The following is a 26,266-nucleotide window of genomic DNA, read 5'->3' as shown; positions in this document are numbered from 1 at the left end:
GTTGTTGTTCTTCCCCACCAGTTACCCACAAACACGACAGAAAAAGTTAGGGTTTATCCATTCAAGTGTAAGTGAATTTTTAATGGCGTGATAAATCTTAATTTCTGGCAAATGACACCTCCAGCACTGAAAATTACTTTTACAAGCATGGAGTCTTGTTCCCTCAGATTTTATTTGTTGGAGATTTTATAACATTTTTTAAAGTTTTTCTTTTACTTTGTCTTTCTGTCTCATAGTAGCATCTTTCTGTACATGATTTAAATCTGATTTATACTTCTTGGTTTAGACTCTCGGGGAATTTATCCCAGGGACTCGAAGGTGCGTTTGGAGGCAGGGGTCTGGGACCTGCCCAGACAAGGAAGTCATGCCGGTTCCCTAATGTGTTCTAGCCTTCTCGCGCTTTTCCCAGAGGCGGCTTCGTTGTGCTGACAGCAACACGCCCAGCAATAGCAGAAAGCCAATTAAAGCTTATCAGCAACCAATTAGCAACAATTTTCTGGTGTAAAGCAGGTTTTAGTGCCATCACACATGACTCCTGCTGTGGCTGCAGTTCGTCAGGTAGCAGGCGTCGCATACAGAGTTGGTGGTTGGTGCACCTTGACAAATAAATTAAATCTTCTTTGGCCTTCTTGTCTCGAGAGACAATGGGTAAGCACCTGGAGGTGATCAGTGGTTTGTGAAGCAGCGCCTGGAGTGACTATAAAGGCCAATTCTGGAGTGACAGACTCTTCCACAGGCGCTACAGATAAAATTGGTTGTCGGGGCTGTTACACAGTTGGCTCTCTCCTTGCGCTTCTGTCTTTTTTCCTGCCAACTGCTAAGTCTCTTCAACTCGCCACTCTTTAGCCCCGCCTTTAGGGCTGCCCGCCAGCTCTGGCGACCACTGGCAACTGACTCCCACGACATGTGGTCAATGTCAAGGAACTTCATGTCGCGTTTGCAGACGTCTTTAAAGCGGAGACATGGACGGCCGGTGGGTCTGATACCAATGACGAGCTCTCTGTACAATTTGTCCTTGGAGATCCTGCCATCTTCCATGCGGCTCACATGGCCAAGCCATCTCAAGCACCGCTGGCTCAGTAGGATGTATATGCTGGGGATGTTGGCCGCCACGATGACCTCTACGTTGGAGATACGGTCCTGCCACCTGATGCCAACGATTCTCCGGAGGCAGCGAAGATGGAATGAGTTGAGTCATCGCTCTTGGCTGACATACGTTGTCCAGGCCTCGCTGCCGTAGAGCAAGGTACTGAGGACACAGGCTTGATACACTCTGACTTTTGTGTTCCGTGTAAGTGCGCCATTTCCCACACCCTCTTGGCCAGTCTGGACATAGCAGCGGACACCTTTCCCATGCGCTTGTTGATTTCTGCATCGAGAGACAGGTTACTGGTGATAGTCGAGCCTAGGTACGTGAACTCTTGAACCACTTCCAGAGCGTGGTCGCCGATATTGATAGATGGAGCAAATTAAATCCACTGCCTTACGATACAAAACGGCAAGCCTGAAGTCCTCTGCAGAGGTTTGCAATTTCCTTCCAATCTCCTGGTGACTGCAGTAAGGAATAGTGCTGGTGGTCAGGAAGTGGTAGCCATTGCCTCCAGCCATTTCATTCCTCCATTTTGTCCAGCCCTCTCGTGTCCTATGCACACCAGCAGGACTCTTGCTGCATACACAGTGAAAGCTGTTGGCTAGCCTTGTAGACTCATGCACCGACTTGCCCTCACGCCTCCACAATCTGCCCACCATCCCTAATTGGACAGTGCTCCCAGAGGCGGTCTCTTAATTGGGCGCCTCCTGTAAAATTGCCCCAGGGGGTGCACTGCTGCTTCAAATGGGGTCAAGACTAAAAGCTGGTCCCAATTGTCAAAAATGTTCAATGTCTGGCAGACTCAGTCCTATGTATCTCAGTTAAGGATTCAGTAAAGATTCTTCAGTCTGAAACATGTTGTTTGCCCTGTTCACACAGGTCCAAATCCCCAGAAGAGGGCGCTGCATGTTTCGGACGCATGGCTGGAATTTTATGTCGGGCCAGAGGCCCCACTCACTGGCAGAAAAAATCAATGGCAAGCCCACATCCGCCGGGCCTGGAAGCCATACCATAATTTTATATGGCCCGGCCCTTAATTGGCCTCAAGCAGGACTTCCGCCTCTCTGAGGCAGGAAATCCCACCTGTGAGAGCTGCCACCTCTAAGTCTACGCTGCTCTTAAGTAAACAAATCGAGGACCTTGAGCCTATCTGAGTAGCTGAATTTCTTTAAGCTAGGAATCATTCTTGATTAAATAAATATTTTTCGTTCAGCTCATGTGATTGATTCAGCTGGCTTCCTGTTGTGCACCAGGATCTTCACAATGTCTCGGAAGCCAAGTGCAAAATCATAATATTCTACTACTTAGCCTCAGCAGCCAGCAGCTTCCACTGAAAGCAGTGAATTGGAGGGGTTGGGGAGGGAGAAATAGCATGCTACAGTCATTACGCACCGGGTATTTCATCTCTGCTATCCATGTTCAGGGTATTTTTCCTTTATTATGCATTGTTCTGAATCTGTTTAGAGTTGTTCGGCATTCCACTGATCGACTGTTACTTAGTAAGTGGATTTTATGGCTCAGCATGTGCAGATTTCACATCCCCTTTTCTCTTTCAAATGACAAGCAATGCAGCAGGTTATTTGCTTATTGTTTAACAATAGAAAGTCAAGTTTAAATAAAGGCTGGTGTGCATTTTTTCTATGTGGTAGACAAGGAATGTTTGGATCTGGCGTGAGGTAATTAGTGTTACGTACAGGAGTTCATAAGAATTGGTAGCATGATCAAGGGGGGATAAATATTTTGTGAAATAATTATTTCAGGGTATGTAAACAGATTGTTAAAGATACTATGTAAGTGTTGTTGTCAAGTTGGGAGGGAAACAGTTTACAACTGTGCAGGACACATGAGCTGAAGCATATTGCAGATAGCTTGTGGATAACAAGGGTATCCCCTGCTCCCATATATAATGGTACCACTGAGAAGTACACAGACAACAGAAGAAAAGCATTACAATGAGGCACATGCCTCTATCAGAGTGGTCGTCAAGCTGGACTGTCGGGGTCTTCACGGGACAATCTCACTACCTTGATGGTTCGGGAGGGGCTCTGCAGCATGCTGCCGCTTATGTGTTCTGCATAGTTGTAGCATTTGGTATCTGAAAAGGCCAAGATGACATTACAGGGAAGATTGCCTCTTTTGTTTTTGGAAGGAGTTTATCAGGTTGACTGTCAATCAGTGATTTCCTCAGTGATTGTTGCAGGGATCATCAGAGCAAAACTGTTACGGAGGTTGAGGGGGGACCTGATTGAGGTGTACAAAATCATGAGAGGTATAGACAGGGTGGATAGCAAGGGGCTTTTTCCCAGAGTGGGGGATTCAATTACTAGAGGACACGAGTTCAAAGTGAAAGGGGAAAAGTTTAGGGGGGATATGCGTGGAAAGTTCTTTACGCAGAGGGTGGTGGGTGCCTGGAACGCGTTGCCAGCGGAGGTGGTAGATGCGGGCACGATGGCGTCTTTTAAGATGTATCTAGACAGATACATGAATGGGCAGGAAGAAAAGAGATACAGAACCTTAGAAAATAGGCGACATGTTTAGAGAGAGGATCTGGATCGGCGCAGGCTTGGAGGGCCGAAGGGCCTGTTCCTGTGCTGTAATTATCTTTGTTCTTTGTTGCTGAAGTGTTCTCATCTGCTAAACACAGTGAATCCGTGTCACCACTGCCAATCCTTCTCCCCCCACCACCCTTCAAATAAAGGATTAATCGGTTGGTCCAGTACCCATTCAATAACATTTTAACATATGCACTCTCTTTTCCCTGACATCGGCGTGCCAATAACAGTCACCTGATTGAAGAAATGGGCCAGTTCCTGTATGGTTCTATTCCCTATGAATAACAAAACAGTACATAAGTGAAAGTTTTCTCTTAATATAACAAACCAAAAGTGAACAGAAGCCTCTTTCCTAACATTGTGCTTCCTGTGCCTTTCTTTTTCCTATTTTGGTGCTCCTCCAAGGTGCAATGAGGGCCAATATACAGCTGCTTCTGTGCTACAAAAGTATCAGTGGGACCAAGGTGGCCCTCCTCTCATAGCAGCTTGTTCCTGGTAGGGAGTCAAGAGAGCCACTGCTGACTGCTTCTCTGAAGATTTTGCTTATACAACCTCATGTCACCTCTTAACATACCACTGGAGTTATGTTCTGATGGGGACAGCAGGTGCCTGCCATGTGCTGCTGTCCTGAGAAACTGCAGGCTCAGTTAGATCTATTCCAGTTATTTCATTCCACTCAGCAATAGATCTGAATAAAAAAGAATGGAAAACTTGCATTTATATAGCCTTTCATGACCTCAGGACATTGAAAAGCACATTATAGCCATTGAAGTGCTTCTGAAATGAAGTCACTGCTGCAATATAGGAACTGTAATGACAAGGTCCCACAATTTGTGCACAGCAAGGCTCCAGAAATAGCAATGTGATGAATATCACATCATCTGTTTTAGTAATGTTGATTGAGCGATAAATAATGGTCAGGGCACTGGAAGGAATACCTACCCCCTGCTGCTCTTCGAAATAGTGCCATGAAATCATTTATGCCCATCTGAGAGGGTAGACGGGGCCTTGGTTTAACATCTCAACTGAAAGACAGTACCTCTGACAGAGCAGCACTCCCTCAGTTGTGTACTGGAGTGCCAGCCTGTGTATGTGCTCAAGTATCTGGAGTGGAACTTCAACCCACAACCTTCTGACTCAGGCAAGAATACTACCAACTAAGCTACAACTTACAGTTCTGAAGAAGGGTCACTGACCCGAAACGTTAACTCTGCTTCTCTTTCCACAGATGCTGCCAGACCTGCTGAGTGATTCCAGCATTTCTTGTTTTTGTTACAACTTACACTAGTGATCAGCAGGATGGCTGGTCGTGTGGCAACTATCAGATCCTGAAATCTGGAAAAAAGGCTCCAATTAGTCCCTGGCCACTTAGGTTGCAAGTTGTCAACAATTCTAGTGCAGTGACCACGTGCTCCATTGATGTCTGCAACAATGAAAAAGCTTCCCGCAAACTGCTGCCACAAATGAGAGTTGTAGACTCTAGAGTCACACATGCCAGTTGTTGTACATCTTTGGAACCTCAGGCCTGCACTTAAGTGTGATGTTCCTTGAATATACTTCTCATCAGACACATACCCATGAGTTCCAGATTCCACAACTCTAAAGCCACAGGCAGTATTCTCCTAAGCCTCGCTGGGAAGGATGAACATCCTTACCTTCTTCACTCCTCTGGTTCCCTCATGCTCTTTGAATCGAGTGGCACATCTTCACTAACACTCTCCAGTTCCCTGAAGCAACAGCATCCCAGCTGGTGCATGAGTGTGAAAAAGCGAATGACAAAAGCTGCGGGATTGAAAATCATAGTGATGAACACAGGTAAGATGTTGGCCCAGGAACCCATTGGGTGGGTTTGACCTTCATTTCTTGTTCTCCTTCATCTCCTCCTCCCACTGTATCATCATTCTCATAGTCCAAGAGGAAGAGGTTCTTTGTCTTCTGCTTCTCCTCATCATTATCATCCTCCTCCCCTTCTTCATTCGGTGCTCCATCCCTTTTTTAATTCTTCCATGGGATGTGGGTTTCACTGGCAAGGCCAGCATTTGTTGTCCAGCCCTAATCGTCCTTGAACTGAGTGGTTTGGCTAGTCCATTTCAGAGGGCAGTTGAGAGTCAACCACACAATGTTCTGGGTCTGGAGTCACATGTATGCTAGACCAGGTAAGGACGGCAGATTTCCTTCCCGAAAGGACATTAGTGAACCAGATGGGTTTTTGTGACAATCAATGGTAGTTTCATGGCACCATTACTGAGACTAGCTTTCAATTCCAGATTTTAATTAATTGAATTTAAATTCCACCAGCTGCCGAGGTGGGATTTGATCTTGTGCCCCCAGGGCATTAGCCCAGGCCTCTGGATTGCTATTCAGTGACATTCCCCCTCCCCATTATGGTAGTGGATTTGCAGTAAAGAAGGATACAAGCTAAAAATGTGTGCGAATTGGCACTCGGTGACAGTGTCATCTTCCTCCATATGGCACAAGACATTTTTGGAGACTTGCTCTCATGTTGACACAAAAATCACTTTCTTCTCTGCGCATTCTCATTGAGGAGGGGTTGAAATGTGATCACACTGAAATTATGAACTTTTTTTTTGTGTCTCCTTGAAAGCATACATGAGCGACCAGAGACTATTATTTAATCTGATTAGATGCACAATAACTGACAGTCCTTACTGTTAATTTTCTTTTTTTTTGTGGCCCCTTAAATCTTGATTCAGTATCAGGAAAAGATTTAACAGTAATTGATGCAGTAAATTACTCCCTTACATTAGACCACATGGCCTGCTGGCTCTAAGGAGTGCTGGAACAGGCAGGGAAAACAAACTGAATGAGGCTTGTTATATCATGTATGAGATGACAGCTGTTTCAAATAGAAAACAATGATATATACACTTATTTTACCATTCAATTGGGAGAGGCTGAGGTTTTTGTTAAAATTTAATGATAGTTAAAAATCTCACTGAAGATAAAATTTAAACTGCTTGTAATTTGCAAATTTTAAAACTGAACATATATGCCTCTAAATAGTGAAGCAACTACTCAGGTATTTTTGTGAACACCCTGTAGGTATATTTCTGTTTAATTTAAATGTTTCTGCCATCTGACTATTTGCTGCATTGGACAATCTTTTGTAAAGCACATATCCAGAATTTTAAAAATCTAATAGTTAAAAGCAGTTTAACATGAGTTTTCTTGGTGACTTTTAGCTTATCTTTTGATATTTAATGAAACTGCAAGCCTCTCACTGTTTCGACTTTAACATAAGTCTTGCCCATCCTCTCTTTAATAATCATGTAAATACTCGAGCAAAATTCTAGCCACTTGTTTTCTTGTCTGTTCCAGTGTTTCTTGGGGCCAACATATTGTGTTACTTGATGCAAGGGAGCCATTGGTCTGGAAGTAGTTTATCACAGTATCCTGGAGAATGTTGGTGAGCTGAAATTGTAATTTTGATTCATGTTTTCAGGGAGGCAAATTTGAAAATAAAATTGTGTATTGATGATGCTTTAAATATCATTAAGTTGTTGGATATATTAAGCATTTTTACTCACTGCTTGCAGTGTTGTTATAAGTCCTGACGTTTTCTAAGATCTCAGTGAGTGCCTTAATTAATGAACATTTAAAGAAATTTAAATACTAAGAAAGCATCAGTATTAATTTCTGAAGTTACCAAAACTTAACAACAATCAGAATGGGGAAAGAACCACTGCAAAATAAGACAATAGCTGAAAAAAGGGTAAAACAGCAATAATGAAAAATAGAAGATCACGTACTCAATTTTGACTACAATGTACAATGCTATATATCCATGTAGGATAGATTTTCGACCATGTTATGTTAAATTTTTGAAGCTCAGCTGTGCTTTTGTAAATGTATCACGCAGTGATCAGATACTTCCTGAAAGGGATAGCAGAAAATTTGGACAGCCAGTTTTTTTACACCTTTATCAGCACTTGACAGGAAAGATATTAGTGTTTGCAATAATAGTGGACAAACACTTCAAATCATTGTATGACAATCTTCTCGTTAACATGTTAAGCATTTATCTGCTGCCATGCAGGCCCCCACCTGCCAAGACTGAGGCACAAATTTCAACACATGAACATTAAAACTTAAAATCGTGGCTGGGAAGCAAAGATGGCCTATCAGAAGGAATTGCCAGGCCCCCAACTGGAAAGACATTTGCATGCTAGCAGACAGTGTTGGAACAAGGGGCCCAGTCCTTGCTTCCCCAATACACAGAAGAAGAGGTCAGACCAGTCACTTGACTAACTGACTGTTGGAGTGTTTTGAATTTGAACTTGCTGAAAGAAAGTCAGAAAGCTGTTTTCTCCTGGACTGAGAACACCTCTCTCCTGTCTGCTCTCATGAGCTTCGGAAACCATTGAAGGGAAATGAACCCCAAGGAGAAAAGTCTCTTACAGTGAACATGGTTTAAGAAGAATACTGGGCCCCACCAAAAAGCAAAACTACTTACAAAAGGACTACAGTGAGCTCAAAGCACAGTAAACAAGAAACTCTTATGATATTGCCTCAAACCTATCTATTTTATTTTTCTGCTGCTCTTTTCTGTCTCTATTTGTATGTGTGTATCACATGTCCATGCAAACGCCGTGTCGTATATCCATAGGTGTTAACCGTATTAGAGTTTAAGTTTAAGGTTTAATAAATTTGACTTTTCTTCTTTAAACCTAAAAGTCTGTCTATGCTCATTTCTTTGCCTTATAATTGGAAAGTGGTGAACAAGGATTCACCAAAGGGAGGGTTCAAAACAGTGTGTTTAAAATTAAACCCTGTTACAATAAGACCAGATGAAGGCTGAAAGAGACCCCTAGACACCTTTCTCACCTGGTCGTAACACTTCTGTGATCACTAAAAGTAATTTGTACCATAAAATCAGTACAGGAGCAAGGAGGTATGTCTCTCATGCATCCCCTGCACCAAGAAAGTTGTGTATTATTGAGCGTTTTCAAGTAAAATGGGGCAAACTTTGACAAAATAGCAGGATTTAAAAAAAAAGAGAAATAGCAAGAAAAGGGTTATTGAGGCAACACCCTCCATGTTGGCCACGTTCTAATGAAATTTGAACTACAAAGGTAGTCACCACCAAGCAATTCTCTTACACTAAAAGTGCCATAATAATATGTGATTAAATCAGAGAAATTCTTAAAAATTAACTTTGCACCTCTATTTAATATAAAACATAGATTAGCTTGTGATGTTACTTATTTTGCATTGCAAATTGGAACATTGTGTGCATTCTGGAAATCTTTTACTTGTTCTTGGGAATCTGGCAAAATTGTAGTCATAGTTGCCCCAAGAAAATGGCAGTGGATCTTCTCTTGAACCGCTGCAGTCCTTGTGGTGATGGTTCTCCCACAATAGAGTTCGGTCAAGAATTCAAGAATATCGACCCAACAATGAAGAAGGAATCATGGTAAACATCCAAGACAGGATAACATGTGACTTGCAGATGATGGTACTCCCATGACATTGTGTCTCTTGACTTTCTTGGTGGCAGAAGTTGTAGGGGAAGGTTGCTATTGAAGTAACCTTGGTGAGTTACTGCAGTGTTTCCTGTGGATTGTATATATATCACAGGCACAGTAAACCAGTACTAAGAGGGGTTTAACATTGAATCCAGTGGAAAAGGCACTATTCAAGCAAACTGCTGTGTCCTGGATGGTGTTTAACTTCTTGGTAGTGTCATGGCTGCACCCATTCAGGTGAGCAGTGAATATTCCATCGCAACCTAGATTAGAGTGTTGTAGATGTTGGAGAGGCATTGAAGGGTTAGGAAATGAGCTAATTATCAAAGGGTACCTGGCTTCTGCCCTGCTCTTGTATCCACAATGTTAACCTGGCTGGTCTGATTACCCTGTAGGTGTGACACTGAATTTAAGGACTCAGCAGCCAATTGAAAGACAACACCAGTTGTTTTGTCTGACAGCTTCTTATTAACATGTGGAGACTTGGTACCTGAGCTTTTAGAAGAGTGCATTTACACTAGGGAGAAAATGTATTTTAAAAATTACCTCAATATATTTCTATTCAAATTGTTTAAGGATTAAGTGCATGTAGTGGATTTCCTGATGGGATGATGTTTTATGTGGGACTGGTGAGGAAGGCATTGGAAAATTCAAGTCTCTTCGACACCTCTCATTTGCCCCCGTATTTCTTCTTTTCGATGTCTTTTTCCCCATTTCTCTCCCTCTGTAGCCCTCATGCAAAATATTTGTTTCATCTTTTTGCTCCCTTTTTTTGTCTCTTGCTTCCCATACCCTGCCTTCTTTTCTCTCCACCCATGCCAAACATTCTCCATTCTCACATTTCTAATCTGTCTTGTTTATCTCTTCCATTGTGATCCCTAACTTATTACCAAACCTATCCCCTTAACCCTCCCTTTTTGTCTCTTTCACTGCCCTGTCACTTTATCATCTTCCTTCCATACTCCATTGATTCTGTGCTGCACTCTTTGATTCCTCCTTTTACCCTGGCTTTTTACACAAACCTAAAACGTAGAAGACTTTCATTAAATCATTCAGTCAATACCACTGTTTCTGTGTTGTCCTCACCCTGCCTATGACCTGGATACCATATTAATTGGTGTCTGTCATCTGCAGGTGTAGACTATGATTAGTAGTGTCTGTGTTAGTTTCCGGAGTGAGTGGCACCAGTGAGAGAGCTTGCAAATCTCACAATCTTTCACAGTTTCAAATTAACTTTACCAGGAATGTCTAAAGCAGTACCTGATCTGGTTCGGCTTTAAAGTAAGGGATCTCCAGGTTTCTTTTGTTATCCCTGTGAATGACAAGACTGCAAGTGATTAAATAGAGTACAGGCACTGGATTTGCATTTAAGAGATGAAGCACTAGACCAAACCATTCTGGCACATCTGAAACACTGTTCAGACTATAGCTCCATGCATGTCTTGGAAAGCTTTCAACTCATAAGAAAAGTGGTCTGTATAATAATTTTCAAATCTCATGGCAACAGTCATTTGTTGTCAGAACTTGTTACATTGTTTCCCCCTCTGCCTCTTCACCTCGCTTTCTTCCTTTAACACACTCCTTAAAACCTACCTCTTTGACCAAGCTTTTGGTCATCTGACTCAGTATCTCCTTTTGTGGTTCGGTGTCATACTTTATTTTATAATGTTCCTGTAAAGCGCCTTGAAATGTTTCATTATGTTAAAGACGTTATATAAATATAAGTTGTTGGCCAAAATAATAGAGCTTTATTAAAACAAGTTATGGAACAAAAGATGTCAGTCTTTAAAAGATCTTTATCTATATTCCACATAGCTCAAGTTCATTCATTGTTCATTTAAGCAACTGTTGTATCACCAAGACTAGAATGGCAAACATTCGCGTTTCACTTCGTAACGATAATGGCCTGGATTTAACAGTTGTAATGACAGTGAAACTGACGGCAACTTCTGGCATCCACACATCCGCAGTTCAATGCAGAAATCCAAAAGTTGTTGTCTGTGATTCCCCGTTCCTCCACAAGATTGTACTGTTGGAAGTCCCCGCAGTTTGAAATCTTTCAAAATCACTTGAATTGATGTGAGCTTCCACTTTTTACACTCTAATCTCGCTGTAAAAACCTTGAAAAAGTTACGCCTTGTTGAATGAGATGGAACTGTATTTTTAATGGCGTACTAAGTTGTAATTACTCTTGAACGACCTCTTTGGCCCTAAAAGAATTAATTTTATATTTGTGGAATGGCAACTTGCTCTGCTACAATAAAAATTCCATTGGTTCTTGATATTTATTTTTAAAGTTTGTAAATGATATTTCAGCTTCTAACCCTAATCTCATGTCTATGCCCCAAATTTTATTTCACTCTCCGTAAGATGATTAAGAAGTTAAGGATAATTAGAGCATTTTACCCCCTGGTTTGCTATCTTTGAAAATCCATTAATGTGATTAGCTGCTTAGCCTGCTGGATGCTGGATGTTGTTGCTGGATGCCAGAGATCCTTTATAGTTAGTGCAATGATCAAATTAACATCGGGAAAGATGAAATCCACACTACTGAGATCACTAGATCTTTGTGGGCAGCGAGCACCGTCACTTCTCCACTGACTGCAAAATCCAGGCCAGTAAGTGTATTATTCTGGCACAGATTTATCGAAAGTGATGGTGCCAGCGTATTTTGTAACTGCGGTTTTAGTGGATGTTTATTTTTGCATTTTTTATACCAGAACATTTAACCATGAATGTCGCACATTTTTTAGTTTTTGAGCAAGTTTGCTTTTGAAATGTATGAATGAGAAAGGCCGTGTGCTGAAAAACTCAATATCTGTTATGGAGGATAATTTAGTTATTTAGATAGAATAAGTGGGAGTGATTGTACAGGTACTGTTGAATTGGTGAATTCAAGTGACATTACGTACCATGAAAACTAAAGCATAGTGTTTCATTCATTTAATTTTAGCCCTGAAGTTAATAGGGGGAAATTATTGCTCTTCAAAGCTATGTCACAATTTTCCAACTGCATTTGCAAATATCTGAAGCATTAAAGCAATGACATTTTTTATCATAAAGATGTTGTTTACATTAAAGAAATGTGATCATATCACAAAATTGTAAATCTTGAGGGGAAAACATCATCCCAAATGGATGATGCTTCGCCTTTTAATTACAGTAGTGTACTCAAGTTCTACCAGTCAGAGCTTTAAATTTAATGGTGAATCGCCTTTGGCACTACACCTGGTAAATCAGAGAATATGGTCTCTCTCTTTCCTACCTCCATTGTCTTCATATTTCTGTTTGATACAGTTCCACACAACAGGCTTGTGAGCAAAGTTATAGCTCATGGAATAAAAGGAACAGTAGCAACACGGATACGAAATTGGCTGAGTGTTAGGAAACAGAGAGTAGCAGGAAGGAGCCGTGACAAAATAAACAATGAAATGGACACATTATGAAGTTTAAACGTCAACCGATAAAATTAAATCACAAGAACCTTGGTCACTGGTACCACAGCCAAAATGGAGTCGCAGCCACGTGACCCCTCCTTTACTGGAAATAACAAACTTGTCTGCAAAGATGGAACTTGTTAATCTTGTCTGAAATAGCTCTGGGGAGAACCCCTTTGAAATTGAAAGGAGGACTATCACATATTAATAACTCTCACTGACATGAAAGGATTAACAAAGGATGCTGGAGACAGTCTGACTCACAGCCAAAACCAGGATGAATAAGTGTGAAGTAGCAACATCATAACAGAATAGTACCCATTCAAACATTAATCGATAGCCATGGTTATCATATCCATTGTGCGATGATAACAGGGATGCGTCTCCTGACAGAAACTCCAATGTGAGAGATTTTTACCTTAAAAGGTAGCCCTCTTGGGACAGAGAGAGGAGAGATCAAGCCAAAATCACAGAAAGTCTGTCCAGCCAAGAGGCTGTGGAAACAGATTCAGCCAAGCAAGAAAAAGCCCTGCTGCTAATTCTACACTTCAACTTGCTGCAGCAGAGAACTGAAAGTGACCACCACCTGCAATCTGAAATCTTAACCACCAGAAATCTACAATACCTCAACAAGTTCAAAACTACAAACACCTATGCCTGCATCTTTAAAAGAGACTGTCCTGCTTAGAAGATTCAACAGATTTACCATAAACTACCAACACCTACCTCCCTTTGAACTATATGCTCGCCTTTTCTCTCTCTCTATCTATTATTGTGCATGTTTGTGTGAGTGAATGTTTGTGTGTGTGAAGTTGCGACCATTTCGGAAAATGTGTAAAAATAGGTTTTCTCGTTGGTTAAAAAAAAACTATAATTTGTCTGTTTATTTGACCCTAAAAAACCGGGGACTAACTCACTATTTTTAACAAAACAGTCAGTTGCAAGGTGAACAGTGGGAACTACCCACACCCCTTACCACCTGTTCGTAAAGGTGGTTAATGGATGTTTTTCGAACTGGAGGAAGGCTTGTAGTGGAGTTCCCCAGGGTTATTGTTGGGACCCTTGCTCTTCCTGATATATATTAATGACCTAGACCTTGGTGTACAGGGCACAATTTCAAAATTTGCAAATGAAATGAAACTTGGAAGCATTGTGAACTGTGAGGAGGGTAGTGTAGAATCCAAAAGGACATAGACAAGTTGGTGGAATGTGCGGACAAGTGGCAGATGAAGTTCAATGTGAAGAAGTGTGAAGTGATTAATTTTGGTAGGAAGAATGCTGCGAGACAATGTAAAATAAAGGGTACAACTCTAAAGGGGGTGCAGGAGCAGATGGACCTGGGTGTATATGTGCATAAGTCATTGAAGGTAGTAGGACAGGTTGAGAGAGCAGTTAATAAAGCATAAAGTAAGTTTTATTTTTTATTTTATTTTATTTTTTTTTATTTTAGAGAGACAGCACTGAAACAGGCCCTTCGGTCCACCGAGTCTGTGCCGACCAACAACCACCCATTTATACTAACCCTACAGTAATCCCATATTCCCTATCACCTACCTACACTAGGGGCAATTTACAACAGCCAACTTACCTACCACCTGCAAGTCTTTGGCTGTGGGAGGAAACCAGAGCACCCGGCGAAAACCCACGTGGTCACAGGGAGAACTTGCAAACTCCGCACAGGCTGTACCCAGAATCGAACCCGGGACCCTGGAGCTGTGAGGCTGCGGTGCTAACCACTACGCCGCTGTGCCGCCCACAGGATGTGGGTGTCACTGGCTAGGCCATCGCTAATTGCCCTTGAGAAGGTGATGGTGAGCCGCCGTCTTGAATTGCTGCAGTCCATGTGGTGTAAGTACACCCACAGTGCTGTTAGGAAGGGAGTACCAGGATTTTGACCAAGCCACAGTGAAGGAACAGCGATATAGTTCCAAGTCAGGATGGTGTATGGCTTGGAGGGGAACTTGCAAGTGGTGGTGTTCCCATGCATCTGCTGCCCTTGTCCTTCTAGGTGGTAGAGGTTGCAGGTTTGCAAGCTGCTGTCAAAGGGGCCTTGGTGCATTGCTGCAGTGCATCTTGTAGATAGTGCACACTGCTGCCACTGTGTGTCCGTGGCAGAGGGAGTGAATGTTGAAAGTGGTGGATGGGGTGCCAATCAAGTGGGCTGCTTTGTCCTGGATGGTGTCGAGCTTCTTCAGTGTTGTTGGAGCTGCACCCATCCAGGCAAGTGGAGAGTATTCCATCACACTCCTGACTTGTGCCTTGTAGATGATGGACAGGCATTGGGGAGTCTGGAGGTGAGTTACTTGCCGCAGAATTCCCAGCCTCTGGCCTGCTCTTGTAGCCATGGTATTTATACAACTGGTCTAGTTCAGTTTCTGGTCAATGGTAACCCCCCAGGATGTTGATAGTGGGGGATTCAGCCAAGGTATGTCATTGAATGTCAAGGGGAGATGGTTGGATTCTCTCCTGTTGGAGATGGTCATTGCCTGGCACCTGTTTGGCGTGAATGCAACTTGCCATTTATCAGCCCAAGGCTGAATGTTGTCTAGGTCTTGCTGCATTTGGACATGAACTGCTTCAGTATCTGAGGAGTCATGAACATTGCTGAACATTGTGCAGTCATCAGCGTGGTGCTGCTCCTGGCATGCCCTCCTGCACTCTTCATTGAACTGTGCTTGATACCCCGGCTTGATGGTAATGGTAAAGTGGGCGATATGCCAGGCCATGAGGTTACAGATTGTGGTTGAAAACAATTCTGCTGCTGCTGATGGCCCACAGTGCCTCATGGATGTGCAGTGCTGAGTTGCTCGATCTGTTCGAAATCTATCCAATTTAGCACAGTGGTAGTGCCACACAACACGATGGAGGGTATCCTCAATGTGAAGATGGGAATTCGTCTCCACAAGGACAGTGCGGTGGTCACTCCTACCAATACTATCATGGACAGTTGCATCAGCGAGAGGTAGATTGATGAGGATGAGGTCAAGTAGGGTTTTCCCTCTTGGCTTCCTCATCACGTGCTGCAGACCCAATCTAGCAGCTACGCCCTTTAGGACTTGGCCAGCTCGGTCAGTAGTGGTGCTACCGAGCCACTCTTGGTGATAGACATTGAAGTCCCCCACCCAGGGTACATTCTGTGCCCTTTCCACCCTCAGTGCTTCTTCCAAATGGTATTCAACATGGAGGAGTACTGATTCATCAGTCAAGGGGGGTGCAGTAGGTGGTAATCAGCAGGAGGTTTCCCTGTCCATGTGTAACCTGATGCCATGAGACATCATGGGATTTGGAGTCAATGTTGAGAACTCCCAGGGCAACTCCCTCCTGACTGTATACCACTGTGCCGCCACCTCTGGTGGGTCTGTCCTGTCGGTGGGACCTGACATACCCGGGGATGGTGATGGCAGAGTCTGGGACATTGTCTGTAAGGTATGATTCCATGAGTATGACTTTGTCAGGCTGTTGCTTGACTAGTCTGTGGGACAGCTCTCTCAATTTTGGCACAAGCCGCCAGATGTTCGTAAGGAGGATTTGCAGGGTCGACAGGGCTGGGTTTGCCGTTGTCATTTCCAGTGCCTAAGTCGATGCCGGGTGGTCCATCCGGTTTCATTCCTTTTCGACTTTTCTCTAGCGGTTTGATACAACTGAGTGGCTTGCTAGGCCATTTCAAAGGGCATTTAAGAGTCAACTACATTGCTGTGCATTAGGAGCCACATGTAGGCCAGACCGGGTAAGGACGTCAGATTTCCTTCCCTAAAGGACATTAGAAAACCAGATTGGTTTTCGCGACAATCAACAATGGTTTCATGATCACCATTACTGAGACTAGTTTTTTTTTATGTATCCTAGACTTTATTAATTGGGACATAGACTACAAGAGGTTATGTTAAACTTGAATAAGATATTGGTTCAGCCTCAACTGGAGTATTGCATGCAGTTCTCGGCACCACACTTTAGGAAAGATATGAAGGCATTGGAGAGAGTGCAGAAAAGGTTCATGAGAATGGTTCCAGGGATGAGGAACTTCATTTACGAAGATAGATTCGAGAAGTTAGGACTGTTTTCCTTGGAGAACACTGAGAGAAGATTTGATAGAGGTATTCAAAATCATGAGGCGCCCGGACAGAGTAGATAGGGAAAAACTGTTCCCACTTGTGAAAGGATCAAGAACTAAAGGGCACAGATTTAAATTAATTGGCAAAAGAAGCAATAGTGACACGAAGAAAAACTTTTTCATGCTGTCAGTGGTTAGGATCTGGAATGCACTGCCAGAAAGTGTGGTGGAGGCAGGTTCAATTAAGGCATTCAGAAGAGAATTAGATAGTTATCTGAAAAGCAAAAATGTGCAGGGTTACAGAGAGAAGGCGGGGGAATGATACTAAGTGAAATGCTCATTTGGCGAGCAGATGTCAACACAATGGGCTGAATGGCCTCCTCCTGTGCTGCAACAGTTCTGTGATTCTCTCTGTGTCTTTCCCTTTTCTGCTGTTGCCTCTGATTCTCTTCTGAATCTTCCTATCTAATTCTTTTTGTTTCTGTTTCTGTCCTCTTTGGCTTCTTTCTCTGTCATTTTCTTCCTTCCTTCAAAGGACAAAGAACAGGCCATTCGACCCTCCAAGCCTGCGCCGATCTTGATGCCTGTCTAAACTAAAACCTTCTGCACTTCCGGGGACCATATCCCTCTATTCCCATCCTATTCATGTATTTGTCAAGATGCCTCTTAAACGTCGCTATCGTACCTGCTTCCACCACCTCCCCCGGCAGCAAGTTCCAGGCACTCACCACCCTCTGTGTAAAGAACTTGCCTCGCACATCTCCTCTAAACTTTGCCCCTCGCACCTTAAACCTATGTTCCCTAGTAACTGACTCTTTCACCCTGGGAAAAAGCTTCTGACTATCCACTCTGTCCATGCCACTTATAACTTCCTTTCAGGTGCATGTTACAGTGTGACAAAGAAGGATGCTGCCAGGACCTTCAGCCTACATTTTCCACTAGTATTACAAGGAAATGTGGCCTTCAATCCTCAGGAGTGTCTTTGCCATCCCCTCCCCGATTTTCTGTGTTTCCCCCCCCCCGTTTTTCACACCCATTGCTGATCCAACCCTTCGCCATCCACTTCCTCTTCACTTCCTATCATCCTCTCACTCTTATTATAAACCCCTACCCATCACTACGCTTAACCCCTCCTTTGAATTCCCTGCTGAAATTCTGTGTCATTTCCTTCCCTTTGCTCAGCTGTGACTCATCTCATTTGAAGTCTCCGGCCATGGCCCACTCACTTGCAGTTATTCCCTCCAAGGTTGCGAGAAAACCAGAGGCCTCACCCACATCCAACCTGTTTCTCTCCTCCTCTCCCCTTCCCACCCTGCCATCTCATGTTTCCCTCGAGGTGGCTTTTTTGCTTACAAAATTCGATTTAATTTATTTTATTTAAAGTTAACAACTCAAGTTAGAATGAAGAAATACAATCTATCTATCTATTTTTCTCTGTTTCACAGGTATCAGTAATTAGAATGCTGACATTTTTCTGTCAACAAAACACAAGCAGCTTTCTGTTTGCTTCAAAACTCAGTTTGTGGGGTTTTGAAATCCTCTTTCACCTTTGCTTGGGTTACAGCTTCTTCCTTGGTAAAGACAGATGCAATGTATTCATTTAATAGCTCAGCTATGCCCTCTGCCTCCATGTGTAAATCCCCTTTCTGGTCCCTACTTGACCCCACTCCTCCTTTTACCAGCCTTTTACTATTTATATGTCTGCAGAAAACTTTGGGATTCCCTTTAATGCTAGCTGCCAGTCTCTCTTCATGGGCTCTCTTAGCTTTTCTTATTTGCTTTTTCACTTCCCCTCTGGACCTTCTATATTCAGCCTGGTTCTCAATAGTATTGTCTCCCTGGCATCTGTCATAAGCACACGTTTTCTTCTTTATCTTTACCTCTACCTCTATGTCATTCAGGGAACTTTGGATTTGTTTGCCCTACATTTCCTCTTCATGGGAATATACCTTGACTGTGCCTGTACTATCTCTTCTTTGAAGGTAGCCCATTGTTCAGCTACTGTTATTCCTACCAACCTTTGACTCCAATTTATTTACCCCAGCTCCATTCTTACCCCATTGAAGTTGGCTTTCCCCCAGTTAATTATTCTTACTCTGGATTGTTCTTAATCTTTTTCCATAGTCAGCCTAAACCTTATGATACAATGGTTACTGTCCACTAAATGCTCTCCTATTGGTACTTGATCCACTTGGCCCACTTCATTCCCAAGAACCAGGTTTAGCAGTGCCTCCTTTCTCATTGGATTGGCAACATACTGTTGTGGAAAATTTTTCTGAACACACTGTAGGAATTCTTGCCCCTCCCTGTCCTTTACACTACTACTATCCCAGTCTATGTTTGGATAATTAAAGTCCCCCATTATGATTCTCCTATAATTTTTGCACCTCTGTGTCATTTCCTTGCAAATTTGTTCCTTCACATCCCTCCCAGTAGCTGGTGGCCTATGGACAACACCGAGCAATGTAACTGCACCTTTTCGTTGCTTAACTCTAGCCAAATTAATTCTGTCCTTGACCCCTCTGGGACATCCTTTTTCTCCAGCACTGCAATGCTCTCCTCAATCAATACCACCACGCCTTCCCCTTTTTTCCCTTTCCTATCTTTCCTTGAGTAGCTGACTATAATTGAAGCATTTACAAGGCTTCAGTAAGACAGGAAGAACTTGAAAGAGGGGGGCATTTAAACAAGATCTTAGAATACAAACGTTCATGGGAGCTCTGGGAGCAAAACAAAACATCTAAGTGTAAGATATAAAATCAGTGATGGTCACAAAGTCAAATTTAAAATAAAACAGAAGGTGCTGGAAATACTCAGCAGGTTAAGCAGCATCTGTGAAGTGAGAAACAGCGTTAACATTTTAGGTCAATAACCATTCATTAGAGCTGGTGTTGTGATGAAAGGTTATTGATCTGAAACATTAACTCTGTTTCTCTCTCCACAGATGCTGCCTGACCTGCTGAGTATTTCCAGCATCTTCTGTTTTTATTTCAGATTTCCAGCATCTGCAGTATCTTGCTTTTTGCCAAATTAAAATTAATATTGGGCATTGCAATGAAGCATTTCAAATATATATTTCATAGTTAAAGTGTTATAAGAAGTGGACAAAAGCATGCAAAGGATGTAGCAGACATCACAGTTAAATTGTCTCTACCTCCCGTTAATTCAACCATATCTGCATGCCCTGGCACATCAGCCTGGACAAATGCTTTACAGGCTCTGGCTTGGCACAAATCCAGTTGCAAAGCTGTGGCATTTGCTTAAAATAGACCTTAAAGCAGCCTGCACCATATGCAGGGACTGCCAATGGCAGTCAGGACACCACCATCTCAATTCTTCTGCCTTTGCCTTCTTCCTGGCTAGCACAGGACTTATCTGCAGTATTAGTTAATGCCTGGCTACAGATGTAAAAAACATGATGAGAATCTTTGGCAGAATTTTCTCAACTTAGTCCCTGCCAAAACGGTAGGACCATTAGCGAGCTGGGAACCTTTTGAACTCTTCAGCGGGCTTTGCCTTGTTTCCTTAACTGAGCCACAGCATTAGCATCCCGCTTCTGGGTTCCTTGAACAATCAGGGAGGATGGGCGAGATGATGCACTGGATCTGTCAAAGGAAGGATTTCTAATTAAAAGGACCCCAGCATGGGGTCACCTGCACATGGATTTTTGAGGTTGCAGCAACCGCAGGAATGAAGAGGAGACCTGGGAAGGCTGCTTGGAGGTGCTTCTGCAGGATCTGAGGTGTGGCACTGAGATGAGCTCGCCGAAAGATGGAAGGAAGAGGACAACCTCTCCAGCCAAGCAAATGTGGATGCGTGGCCGAGGAGGTCAGCAGCTGAATTAAACCCCTCCAACCTGGAGACAGTGAATCAAGAGGATCCAGGACCTCAGGAGGGTCAGAAAGGTGAGTGGCATAACACTTTCAGGGGCCAAGCCCCAAACTCTGATTTTCTCAGCATTCTCCTGCACAGCATTCCTCAGGACCACAAACCTTGAAGCTCCACTCATTCCTCTCTCTCCAGGCACCTCTCATTCCCATCCGAACAGCCAAGTCTCACACTCACCCTCATCCTATTGCCCCCTCACATCCATGCCTCAGAGTCACCCTCCACATATGTTGCCCTTCCATGCCGTTACTAACACTCATTACTCTTTGCTTTGTCTCCTTGCAGAAGAGACTACACAATCTCAGGGAGAGCCAGAAACTCGGTGGTTGTGGTGGGGGAGCAGCTGGGGAGTTGGGTGGTGATCCTTCAGTGACAGGCACTTTGCTGGCCACTGCAATGCGTGCCCACCAGACCTACTGGTCTTGTTCCCGGAGGCTGCAGATGACAGCAAAGACCTGTCATGATAGCTCGGGTGGGATGATTTCAGAATCTCAACCTGACATCACTTTTAAGGGATTTACCTCCCCCATGCACCCAAACCCCTTGCCTGGGAACATTCCCCCCTTTTATCTCGTTTTTTGCCAAGGAGAAGCAAGAGCCTGACAGATATTTGATTCACCACATGCTGCACTTCCCAAAGTAGAAGGAATTCTGACAACAATGTAGCCGTCTGGGCATCATATTCTATTTCCTGTACTTCTTTGACCTCCTCCTTTACCTGTGCATTGTGGTACTACCTCCTCAAGTTCACTGGCTGTATTTCTGTAATGTGTGCTGCTGTACCAGTGCTTGCAAACATTGGTGAGAGAGTCACAAGGTGTATGAGGTGTCTTGTTCTGGACCACTATGTGTTATGGTAAGCATAACAGGACTATGATGACAGAAGAGGAACAAATTCTAGAATGTGGCTCCAAGCCATACCTTCAAACAGCATTTTCATTGCTAGCTGCTGTTTTTGTGGCTCTGTGTATGTTTGTTTAGGAGTGAATGAGAGAGGGAACAAGACAGAAGAGCAAGGCCGATACTTATCCGAAGCTTGAAGGAGGCCTACAAGTTCATCTTCCCCCTACTGCTAGAGCATATCCATTATGGCAGTAAGTGACCATATATCATGCAGTTAGAATGTCTTAGAATGATTTGAAGAAATCCGTATGCCTCTGAGTCAACAGCTTATGGGTGCAAGCCCCATTATAGACCTGAGGGCATAATCTGGGCCGATACTTCAATGCACACTTGAGGTAGTGCTGCATTGTTGGAAATGCTGAATTTTAAATGAAATGTTAAACGAAGGTCGGACTTGAACGTTCAGATAAGCATAAAAGATCGCAGGGCACTTTTTTGAAGAGGAGAAGAAATTCTTGTGTCTTAGCCAACTTTCCTCTTTTAACCAACATATCAAGATCAGAATAACTGTTCATTCATCTAATGCTGTATACAAATTGGCTACCATGGTTGCCTACAACAGTGACTGTATTTCAATAAGTAATCCATTGGTTTTCAAGTGCTTTGGGATGCAGCAACAGCACTTCCATTTCACCAGCCTTTAAATATGGGGTTCAGATGCTGTGCTGTCCACACATACTTTCCTGCTGTCACATTTGTTTTGCCACACACATGATTTTATTTGCCCCATACTTCCTTTGGAGAGGCTGGAAGATTATTTCAAAGTTTCTCTGGCATTCAAAAAAGTTGAAAAAGAATTATGATCCCAGATGTTGCCATCTACCTTTAATTAGCCACATCCCTTTAAATTCTGGCACATGCGACTTCTTCTGAACCCTGGGTGAGCTCCCCTGCAGGTCTAATCCAGCCAAATCCTATCCTTGCTTATCAAATGAGGGCTGATGTTACAAAATACAGTGGGGTCAGCCCTTTACAAAGCAGGTGAATTTAAAACCTTACCGGTTTCATACATTTGTGACCAAACTAAACAATTCTAACAGGCAGTTTGCACTGCATTACTATCACCTTGTTGCTAGGATTCTGCTTGTGTATTTAGCATAAACTAAATGATTAGTCAAAGGTTGTAGTGCAAGCTTCTGGTTTATTGTATTAGCAGAGAGCTTTATTATAGATGGACAATGTTAAGTGTTTTTAACCTCAGTACTTTGGATTGTTCATATGCTGCTATTTTTTTCCCTAATCTCTGTCTCTTTCTCTATTTTATACAAATTCTGACTTTCTTCAAAAATCACCAAGAGGCTATCCTAATTACTGGTTAAATATAATGCAAAAAGTTCATTTCCCTTGACAACTGATTTTAGAGAACAATGTGTTATCTAATTGCCACAAGGACACAACTCCATGTATATTGTGAAGTAAAGTAAGTTGCCAAATGTTTTCTTCACTGAATATTCATTTAACTTGTTAATTTGCATTAGCAATTATGTTTGATTTCTCTGGATTCTCAGTTTATCAGTGTGGCCCTCGCTGTATTATATATGCTGTTTCCTTTCCTCTGTCAGCAGTATTACAGGACGGTTTCTGACACAGTTAAAGCTTATAAATGTGAATGTTGCACCTTCTTGTAATTTAATCTTAGTCTGACTATATCCATTCCTTGATTATTTCTAAAGAAGCATCGTCTGTTCCATGGCAATTGTTTCTTACTCGGTCTCATGAGACCGGATATGCTGTTGTGTTTGTACAGCTCTTCATTGTTGTAATTGAGACATGTGTGCATGGTCTGTACTATGTTGTAAAAATGCTGCACTGGCCTGAAGTTAATGCTTTATATTCTTATCCAGTACGCACCAGAGAATCAGTGTGTTCTAGCTTTTTAGCTCTGCAGCACCCTTTTGACTGTTTTTTTCCATTATTCTCATGGACAATTCCTTTTGGCATTTCAATTCTGTTTTTTCCTTATGCAGCATGCTTCATGTGTTCGGTAATTAATTTCCTAGTGTAAAGGAGAAAAACAAGCATTCTCTCGTGACAGTGTTGCTTGTTAGTGGTGGGAGCAGTGAATTTTCCATGCTTCTCTGCACAGATTTTTCTTGAATAACCTTGCCTCAAAGACACTGCATGCACAGCTTTCTAATACAGTACAACCAAAATTCCTACTGTGAATGAACCACTGACATTTCAAGCTACACTAGTGAGCTATTACTGTAGAGAATGTTTGATCTGTCATAGTATTTATTCGCACAGTCAAATGGATCAATATTTAATTCTAGTTTCAATGCAGTTAACAATCTCCTTTTATCCTATAACAGGTGAGCTGCCAAATGCAGTAAATGTAACTCTGCTGTCTTTAGCTTCCTGCATTATGTAGTAATATCTCTGAAATACAAAACCTGAACATATGTTGCCTTTCATATGCTTGCTGAATTTGAGGAGCTTAGTTGCCATTTATTTGGGTTTACTACAAGCATTGCTCTGAGGGCTTTCACTGCCAGCTTTCATCCGCAATAGTTATAAATTTTTTAAATATTTCTGAAATAGATTTACAGTAAGTGCCTTTTTATTCTGTTCATTTTCCAGATGGATCCCGTGCAGAAAGCAGTCATCAACCACACATTTGGAGTTTCAGTTCCTCCCAAAAAGAAGCAAATTATTTCATGCAATGTCTGCCAGCTACGATTTAATTCAGAGGTGAGTACAATATTCATTGAGCTTTAAATAATTCTTTATTTGTATTCTGATTAGTTTTTTTAAAAACTGCTCAGCCACAGTCCTATTCGCATGTTTATGTCAGAGCCTAGTGCTAGAAATAATCTCTGACATGTACCGTAACTTGTGTTAATTTAGCTGATGGTTAATTCACTGATGGTTAGCGTACGTTGTACATGTTACACTGTTGGAGGAGCTGTTTTAGGGCTGCTGTCACACTGATCTGTGGCATTGGTTACCTTGTGCAACTTACCCAGGTACTGGATTTCTTCAAGGTGAGTGTTAATAATGCATTGAGTTTACATTATATCTCTTTGTAATAGGAAACTACAGTAAATGTTTTTGCGCAATTGGAAAGGTTTAAATGTTAGCTTAAAGAATATGCTTCTGCTTCTAAACTGGTCTCCTCACTGTGCTATCAATTAGCAAACATTGAGTTATATATTTACTAATATTCTGGTGAATTTTCTGGCCACCCTGAGAAAATTATCGATCAATATAATGATTGCCAAACAGTAAATCTAGATTATTTTAGTATTTCTAAATGATCATGAAATAACTTGTGATATATTTAGGATGATGCCAGAATTGTTGACTTAACATTCCTTACTTGTTTATAATTAAAATAAGAAATATAAAGGTACAAAGCAGTCATTTAAAAAAAAACAAGGAACAAGGTATGCTGTATGTCCTCAGCATGACACTGGGATGACTATAAATAAATCCAGATCATTGGTGTCAAGTATATTGAATCTAGGCAGCAGAATTTCATTTCTGACTTGATGGGTACTGCCAGAAAGACACAAGGGAATGCGTCATTATAGCAAAGGCTGTCATGCGATGAAATCGTTAGATCCTCTTTTGTTTCAGATCAAAGCATGTCTTCACTTTCTCCAACTCTAGTAATGACAATTAGTTCACATTTTGCACAATATCTTTTTCAGCTGGCCCCATAGATTGGTAAGATGATTATTTATTTGGGTAAAGATTCAATACTTTGCACTGCAGAATGTTTTCCTGCAGGGAAGCATGGAGTGCTAAGTAGTTGTAATAGACTGTGGTCATTAACCTTTACCAGTATGGTTTTTATGATAGAATTTTTTTCCTTTAAAATCAGTCTTGCAATGCTTTAGGATATTGTATCAGGTCTCTGTAAAATGATATTTATCCTGCATTTGTATAGCAAAAAGACAATAATTGCCTGTAGACTAAAAATGGTACAGGAAAAAATGGGATTTAATACATTCACACAAAAAATTCTTTAAGACAAAAGAGACCTGGAAGTCTGTATTAATGTAATGATGTATTTGGGATGGGAGAGAATATGCAGAGTTGGATGTTGGGCAGGTTGGTATCTCTGCAATAAAAACAGAAAGTGGTTAAAATGCTCAGCAGGTCAGGCAGCATCTGTGGAGAGAGAAGCAGAGTTAACATTTCAGGTCTGTGACCTTTCAACAGAACAGTTCTGATGAAAGGTCACAGACCTGAAACATTAACTCTGTTTCTCTCACCATAGATGCTGCCTGACCAGCTGAGTATTGCCATCACTTTCTGTTTTTATTTCAGATTTCCAGCATCTGCAGTATTTAGCTTTTATTTTGGTGTCTCTGTGCAATTTACCACATACCAGTGTTTTTGTCATAGGGCGGGGTGGGGGGGGGGGGATGTGGGGGGAGATTTTAGTGCCTCCTTCAGTCCTTATGCCACTTAGAGATGAGACTGGGATGATGCCTTCTGCTGGAATTGCCATCAGTTCCACTGCCATTGCACCAAAGGTTATGAAGCATGTGTACGTAATTCGTCAGGACCACTTTATGGTGATTTGAAAGGCTGAGCTCATTTGGGACTACAGAGTGATTGGCTGCCATAAAGAAACCAACCTTTTGGGATAAGAGCCAATTTGAGAATTTTCATCCAGTATGACCAAGGTACTCATTCTGTAGTCCTACCTATACTGCAAATTGCACAGGTGTCCACCTACTTTTCAAATGTCCCTGACCCCAGGAACTTTTGTAAAGTCGGGGGTAATACTGGCCAACAGGCAGAAATCCCACTCCACCATTGTTATGGTGGCAGAGTGGGACTTGCAGATCTTCAGAGCCCAACTCTTCACATGTCACAATGAAACACACTTTAAATACAATAGCTGC

General features: G+C 42.3%; 1 protein-coding gene across 7 annotated transcripts in view; it reads left to right on the top strand.

Moving 5' to 3' along the window:
• The window catches only part of znf385b (zinc finger protein 385B), a 325,574-nt gene that overhangs the window by 220,249 nt on the left and 79,059 nt on the right, over positions 1-26,266 (top strand). For 5 of the 7 annotated variants that reach the window (XM_068035530.1, XM_068035527.1, XM_068035528.1 and 2 more), the window contains exon 3: positions 23,988-24,098. In XM_068035530.1, coding sequence (XP_067891631.1) covers positions 23,988-24,098 — 111 coding nt within the window. Of the gene's footprint in view, positions 1-4,939; positions 5,458-6,981; positions 7,070-21,485; positions 21,599-22,703; positions 22,828-23,987; positions 24,099-26,266 lie in introns of those variants that run through there. The other 2 variants (XM_068035533.1, XM_068035532.1) reach the window with 2 other exon arrangements.

Source organism: Heterodontus francisci, chromosome 7 (assembly GCF_036365525.1).
Source record: "Heterodontus francisci isolate sHetFra1 chromosome 7, sHetFra1.hap1, whole genome shotgun sequence".
NCBI lineage: Eukaryota > Metazoa > Chordata > Chondrichthyes > Heterodontiformes > Heterodontidae > Heterodontus > Heterodontus francisci.
This window is presented reverse-complemented; position numbering and strand designations above follow the sequence as displayed.